This window comes from Dipodomys ordii, unplaced genomic scaffold (assembly GCF_000151885.1).
Source record: "Dipodomys ordii isolate 6190 unplaced genomic scaffold, Dord_2.0 Scaffold49, whole genome shotgun sequence".
In the NCBI taxonomy this organism is placed as follows: Eukaryota; Metazoa; Chordata; class Mammalia; order Rodentia; family Heteromyidae; genus Dipodomys; species Dipodomys ordii.
This window is the reverse complement of record NW_012267265.1, coordinates 11,114,300-11,121,689: the sequence shown is the minus strand read 5'-3', so window position 1 is coordinate 11,121,689 and position 7,390 is coordinate 11,114,300. Positions and strand designations below refer to the sequence as shown.

Here is a 7,390-nt window from a genome sequence, read left to right as displayed (position 1 = left end):
AAAAAAAAAAATACTAGAAAACCAGAAGTGGCGGTGTGGCTTAAGCGGTAGAGCGAAAGGACAGCTCCCAAGGCCAGAGTTCAAGTCCCACGACAGACCAAAAAAAAAAAAGGCTCACAGACTTTCCTGTCTGGGCTGGCTTTTGACAATCCTCAGATCTCAGTCTCCTAAGTAGCTTGGATTAGAGGCATAAACCACCGGCCCCTAGCCCCAATTCAGTTTTAACAAGACTAATAATGTAATCTGATGGGTTCAAAATGAGCTTTTTAAGCCAGGCACAGGTGGCTTATGCCTGTAATCATAGCTACTCAGGAGGCTGAGATGTGAGGATTGTGGTTCAAAGCCAGCCCAGAGAGGAACTTCTGTGAGATTCTTATCCCCAATTAACCACCACAAAACTGAAGTGGCACTGTGGCTCAAATGGTAGAGTGCTTGCCTTGAGGTGAAGAGCACAGAGACAGCACCCAGGAGCCCCACAACCAACAAAAGAAAGGGCTTTTTTAGAGGAGTCCCGTCTGGGTTCAAATGTAAGACAAATACATTTGTAAGACAACACATTTTCATACAGATACAAATAGAAATACCTGAAGGCAAAACCGAAACTTGAAAGAAAGCCATCTTTGCGGGAGTTACTAGCTAACATTGCACTGGCTATCAGTTACCAAGCAAACCATTTTATTTAATTGTAACAAAAACCCATGGGGCAAACTGTTACAGTAATGGCATCCAATGAACACACCTTCCTCTGTGTGCCTTTACAATGTCACTTTGCCACTAAAGAGAGAGTAGGAAACAGAGACAGCAACTAGGAGATTGAGCCAACAGCCAGGTATGAACAGAGCCCCAGTTCCCAGGTTAGCTGCCATGACTGAATCCAGACAAGATCAGCAAAACATCCCAGTCAACTTATAAAATCCTAAGAAATAGTAGTAGTTTTAAACCATTAGGTATTTTGTTTAGCAAACAATTACAAAAAAAAAATACAGTGATCCCTCACCTGTAGAGACCTCCGAGACAAGTGAAAACCCCCAAAGTATCAATAAGCGAACCGCGATATGGCAAGGGACAAATACCTAACACTACTACTTCGCAGGTTTTCATCTATGATGGGTCTCTAGAACATAACTTCCATGATAGGGGAGGCATCAGTATTTGCATTTTTGGTTTTTTTTTTTCTTTTAACCCTCGATACTGTGAAGCGGCAATAAATGAACCGCAGTATAGAAGGGGATGACTGTTTGTACATACCATTGTCCATCTCTAATTCAGAGTTGAAAAAGTAAATAGCAGCTGAAGTTTCAGAATGCTGCAAAGGCTTGAAAAGCTGTATCTCTTCTGATAACTAATGTCCTTAATTTTCTTCAACGTAATAAAAATATATGGGGAAATACATAAGCTTTTTTTTTGAGGGGAGGTCCGGTCGTGGGGCCTTAACTCTAGGCCTGGGCACTGTCCCTCAGCTCTTCAGCTCAAGGCTAGCGCTCTACCACTTGAGCCACAGCGCCACTTCTGGCTTTTTTCTTTTTGTTTATGTGGTGCTGAGGAATCAAACCCAGGGCATCATGCATGCAAGGCAAGTGCTCTACCACTGAGCCACCTTCCCAGCCCCTACATAAGCTATTTTTATTTACACCCGAATCTATAAAAAATACATGCAGAAAGGACTGAGCTATGACAAATTCAAGTTATTGCCAACCTATGGAATAAGTATTTACTGACTGACTAATAGTAATAACAATCTTATGGCATTTTCTACATGCCAAGAATGGTACTGATGCAAGTGTGGTAAGTACACACACACTGATTTTTGTCCTCAGACAATTATAAGAAAGTCCTATTGTTATCTCCATTTTGCTGAGCAGAAAAACACTGAAAAAAGACAATACATACTGATAAATTAGATACAATAAAAATTGACATATTTATCACCAGAGAAAAGGGAGCACAACCCACATACAGCACATTCACGATTTAAATGTTCAGGTTAGAGCAAGTGTGTCCCCTCAATTCGTTCAAAGTGATCTTAAATGTTAGGATGTAAATATCAGGATTAACTTGAGAGACACACTTTAAACAGGTCATTTAAGCATGTCATTACAAAAGAGCAATGCTGCGAAATCTACAAAGAGAAAATGGACAATATCTCTCCATCCACCTGCCTAAGGTTAAAACTGCTCAACAACGGCTTGGTGGACAGGTTTGTGTCCTAATTTTAACTTGGGAGTCTACCTAAGCGTTCTACACAGACTTCAACAAAATTCCTAAGCAGTTCTGATTCCTGCAAACATCACTGTTCTAGACATTCTGATCCATGATATGAAGACATTCTGCCCATATATCCTCCCTTAGAGTTGGTGCTGGAGTGAGAATGTCCAAAACACAAGGACCCCACAGATGAAGACGTACGAACAGTTCTGGACAACCTGACAGGAGTCATACCTCCTCAGCCCCTGTTAACCCTGAGAAGCCATCAGCTCTTGATGCACCCTCTGGCACTAAGGTTTCATAATATCCATCTCCCTCCATCCAAGGCGGAGGAGTCCGGGATAAAGAGGGATCGGATTCGATGTGAGAGACTGACCAGCGATGAGAAGAGACACTGGGGAGGGCGGCGAAGGCCCGAAGGAGCAAACGTCTCTCCTGGCCACGCTTCCAGCAGCCAAAGGAACCAGGAAGGATGTTCTCAAGGACTAGACACGCTGACATCTTCCCAGGCCTTCCGGGGCCCCGCACTCGGCCCCCTCTCATTTTCCGCGGCTCCCCATTAGGCACGGCTGTCGATTTCAGGCCCGCCCCCTCGGGTCGCCGGGCCCGTTCCCAGCCTCCCAGCCGAAACCTCGGTCACCGCAAGGAGAACACAGCTGCCGCTTCCCGGCCCACCTCGCTACCTCGTGTGCTCCCGGGAAACATACTCACTTGCCCGCCAGATCTTTATGAGAGCCGCTGGAATTCATGAGCTGGGCCAAATCCTGCCGCACGGCTGCCGCCATCTTTCTTCCAGCTCAGCCACGGCTGCGGGGGCCTCTGGCAGCCCCAAAGAAAACGAGTGGCGTGTGGTCCTCCGGAGCGCAGCCAGAGGGAACCCGAGATACCAGAGAGTACCGTCTTTGTGGGCCAGAGCGCCGGGGGAGGAAGCTGGAGCGAGCTCCTCCCCCAAGGCTGAGTGACGGGAAACTCCTCGCTTCACAGCCCAGGCCCGCCCTCGTCTCTCCCGCAGGCTGCGCCCTCACGCTCCGACTTGTGATTGGGTGAAGAACTTCGAGGTAGTGCGCCACGCGTGCAACTTCAATGAAGGCCGGGTGGGGCAAACTACTGCGTTGACTTAAGTTCCGGGTCCTAGGTCTACGGTACCCTGTTCTTGGTTCTTTCAAAGCACTGTATAGACGACCGATGGTGGAGAACCTGTTGTTCTTATTTCCAGTTCACCACAATCCATTTCCTTTTGTTAATGCCGGATATGCCCTTTTAAGGGCTAATCATACATTCCATTTTGTCCAGCTGTTTACAATATGTGGTCCTTAGGTTTATTTAAATGACAAAGTAAAAAACCATGTTTCCCTTATACGTGGTTGTATTCATTACTCCTGTACCCTTCAGGAGTAGCCTTTTGTTGTTGTTGTTGTTCCTTTTCTAGAATAGACTTGGGGTTTTCGGCTCTGTGTGTGTGTGTGTGTGTGTGTGTGTGTGTGTGTGTGTGTGTGTGTGTGCAGGTCTTGGGGGCTTGAACTCGGGGCCTGGGCGCTGCCCCTGAACATTTTGTTCAAGGCTGGTGCCCTACCACTTGAGCCACAGCTCTACTTCCGGGGTTTTGGTGGTTAATTGGAAATGAGTCTCATGGATCTTCCTGCCAGAGCAGGATGTGTGTGTGTGTGTGTGTGTACATATATATGTATATATACATATATGTGTATGTATATATACATATGTATGTATATATGTATGTATATATACATATGTGTGTATGTATATATGTATGTATATATACATATATGTGTGTATATATACATACATATATATGTATGTATACATACTTGAAACTTGAACAAGGAAACTTGAAGTGGGTAGGATGGGTTTAGGCAGGAGTGGGAGAATCATGGTAGGGTTTTGATTTTGGTTTTGGTTTTGGTTTTTGTCAGTTGGGGGGGCGGCTGAACTCTGTCCCTCAGCTCTTCAGCTCAAGGCTGGCGCCCTGCCACTTGAGCCATAGCCCCACTTCTGGCTTTTTTCTGCTTATGTGGTGCTGAGGAATCAAACCCAGGGCCTCATGCATGCAAAGCAAGCACTCTACCACTGACCCACCTTCCCAGCCCCTGGTAGGGATTTTTGTGTGTATGTGTATGCATTGCTTCTAGGGCTTGGACTCAGAGACTTACACTCTCACTTGACTCCCTTACTCCAAGTTGGTGCTCTACTGCTTTAGCCACATCTCGATTTCCAGCCTTTTCCTGGTTAATTGGAGATTAATCTCTTGAATTTATCTGCCCTGAATAGCTAGGATTACAGGCCCAGAATTCAATCCCCAACAACAACGAAAAAAAGGAAATGGAAAAATAGGTGGTGGTTGGAGGGATTGGGGAAAAGAGAGAACAATTAAGGATGTTAATCTAATGAAAGTAAAATATATGCCTGTGTGAGATAACATGGTGAACCCTTTTGTATGATCAGTATACACTAATAAAAAAGTTAAAGAAAAAGAAGTGAACAAATCTTAACTTTTTATTTTTTATTTTTTAAATTTATTTTTGGTGCCAGTACTGGGGCTTGAACTCATGGCTCAAACACTGTCCCTGAGCTTTTTTTCCCTCAAGGCTAGCAGCACTCTACCATTAGAGCTACAGCTCCACTTCTAACAGTAATTGGAGATAAGAATTTCATGGATTTTCCTGCCTGGTCTGCTTGGAACTGAGATTCTCAGATCTAAGTCTCCAGAATAGCTAGGATTACAGTGTTGAGCCACTGTTACCTGCACTTTTTTTAAGTATGTAAAACTGTCACTCCTAACCCAGACCTACTGAATCAAAATCATCATATTAATAAACCCCCAACTCATTCTTGTACACAAGAAATTAATAAGCATGTCACATAAATTTGCTATAAATTTGCTCACTATAAATTTGCTCACTAAACTCTAGTCTAATAAAATAATTTCCTTGCCCAGGACCCTCCAATTATTAGTAGATGTTTTCTATCCTTACAGCTTCCCTATAAATAGGCAAAGAAACCTTTTCTAGTACATACTCTATGTCTACTGTGCCAACTGAAATGCACCTTGCTATAGAAGGAAAAATAATGTAATTACTAGTTCAGCTGTTTTCTATACATTTATCCTTACTCTACACTGATTTCAAATGCTGCTACTGTTATTTTTTTTAAAGTCTATTCAAGACTTACCAAGTGTATTTTCTAGCCTGGAACCAGAATCAGTCACTTCTCAGGAAACCCTTGTTCCTTTTAGTGGGGAATGATACTTCTAGATAGCCATCAAAGCTTTTTTTTTTTTTTTGTCGGTCTTGAGCTCTGGACTTGGGCGCTCTCCCTGCGCTTTTCAGGTCAAGGAGAGCGCTCTACCGCTTGAGCCACAGCACCACTTCCAGTTTTCTAGTGGTTTATTGGAGATAAGAGTCTCATGGACTTTCCTGCCAGGGTTGGGTTTGAACTGCGATCCTTAGGTCTCAGCCTCTTGAGTAGCTAGGATTACAGACGTGAGCCACCAGCGCCCGGCCACTTGTATTTTCTTATTTCCCCACGAGGTATTCTGGCTCACAAATATGTAAGGAATTATAAAATCAGAATATCTCATAATTAATCATTCATCCCACATTATCACATACACAACAGCCTCAGAATAACAATATAAATATACTACTACCACCAGTGTAATTACTGTAAAAAAGGGAAATATCTTCTGATCATCTCTTTCCTCCTGTCACTTACCTTCCCCCACCCCCATTCTGCACTGGACTACAGATATTTACCACCACACTTAGCTTTCCCATTTTTTATGATTATACTACACTGATATTATGTGCACATTACAGCTACTATGAATTATACCTTCTGCTTTTTGACACAGTGTCTCATTATCCCAGGCTAGCTTTGACCTTGCAATCTTCCTGTCTCAGCGTCCAGAGTGCTGAGGTTACAGATGTGCTCCTTCATGCCCAGATACTTTCTTCCTTTTTTTTTTTTTTTTGGTTGTTTGTGGGGCTTGAACTCTGGGCCTGGGCGCAGAGCTCTTCAGCTCTGAGCTCTTCAGCTCAAGGCTAGCTTTTTACCACTTAAGCCACAGTGCTACTTCTAGTTTTCTGGTGATTTATTGGAGATAAGAGTCTCATGGACTTTCCTGCCCCGCTTGGCTTTGAACAGTGATCCTCAGATCTCAGCCTCCTGTGTAGCTAGGATTACAGATATGAGCCACAGGCACCTAGCTACTTTCTTCCTTTTAATCTTCACTTAGTCTTAGTTTTATAAGTCATGAAAAGTTAATACTTACCACCAGTTCCTATATACTCTTTCTACTCATTTTGTTTTTCTGAAACTAGTTCATTAATATATTTTTCAGAAAGGACTTATGAAACTGAATTCTTGCATACTCTTGGATGTTGATAATTGCCTATGTCTTTTATGTTTAAACATCAGTTTTGTTAGATCTGATCTAACAAGTGAGATTATTAGGTATGGTACTCCATTTTCTTGTGGCATGAACTACTGCTGAAAAATATCTGGTGAGAGGCAAGCGTTATTGGCTCATGCCTGAAATCCTAACTACTCAGGAGGCTAAGATCTGAGAACTGCAGTTAAGAGCCATGGCAGGCAGAAAACTCTGAGACTTTTATCTCCAACTAAGCAGCAAACAGCCAGAAATGGAGCTGTGGTTCAAATGGTAAAACAGCAGCTTAAAGTGGAAAAGCTAAGGAACACTGTCTAGCCTGAGTTCAAGCCCCAGGACGGGTGCATGCACATGCATGTATCTGTGTATGCTTGCGCGCGCGCATACACACACACACACACACAAATATGACAAATCTAATTTCTTTCTTCTTTTTGCTTGGATGTCCCAAGCTTTTTCTCTAAAGTCTAGTAGTTTTGGTATATGGTATCTTGGTCATTGTAGGCTAATATTCTCAGGTACACAATATGCTCTTTCAATATGTAATTTCAATATTTCCAACATTTTCTTTAGTTATAGGTTTTAAATTTTCTGCCTACCTTATTCTTCTCCTTCCTTCATTCCTTTGTTCCTTTCTTCCTCTTTCTTCCTTGAAAATTTGTAATGCAGGATGCCCTTAAGCTCTCATTTCTCTCTCTTTTTTTTTTTTTTTTTGGTCCGGTTGTGGGGCCTGAACTCTGGGCCTGAGCACTGTCCCTCAGCTCTTCAGCTCAAGGCTAG

The 7,390-nt window shown here is 43.1% G+C and overlaps 1 protein-coding gene across 2 annotated transcripts in view; it reads right to left on the bottom strand.

Moving 5' to 3' along the window:
* Cops4 (COP9 signalosome subunit 4) overlaps positions 1-3,430 on the bottom strand; it is a 38,510-nt gene extending 35,080 nt beyond the window's left edge. For both annotated transcript variants that reach the window (XM_013020248.1, XM_013020249.1), the window contains exon 1: positions 2,917-3,430. In XM_013020248.1, coding sequence (XP_012875702.1) covers positions 2,917-2,990 — 74 coding nt within the window. In that variant the 5' untranslated portion in view covers positions 2,991-3,430. The remainder of the gene's footprint in view (positions 1-2,916) is intronic.
* Between the last annotated feature and the right edge of the window lie 3,960 nt (positions 3,431-7,390).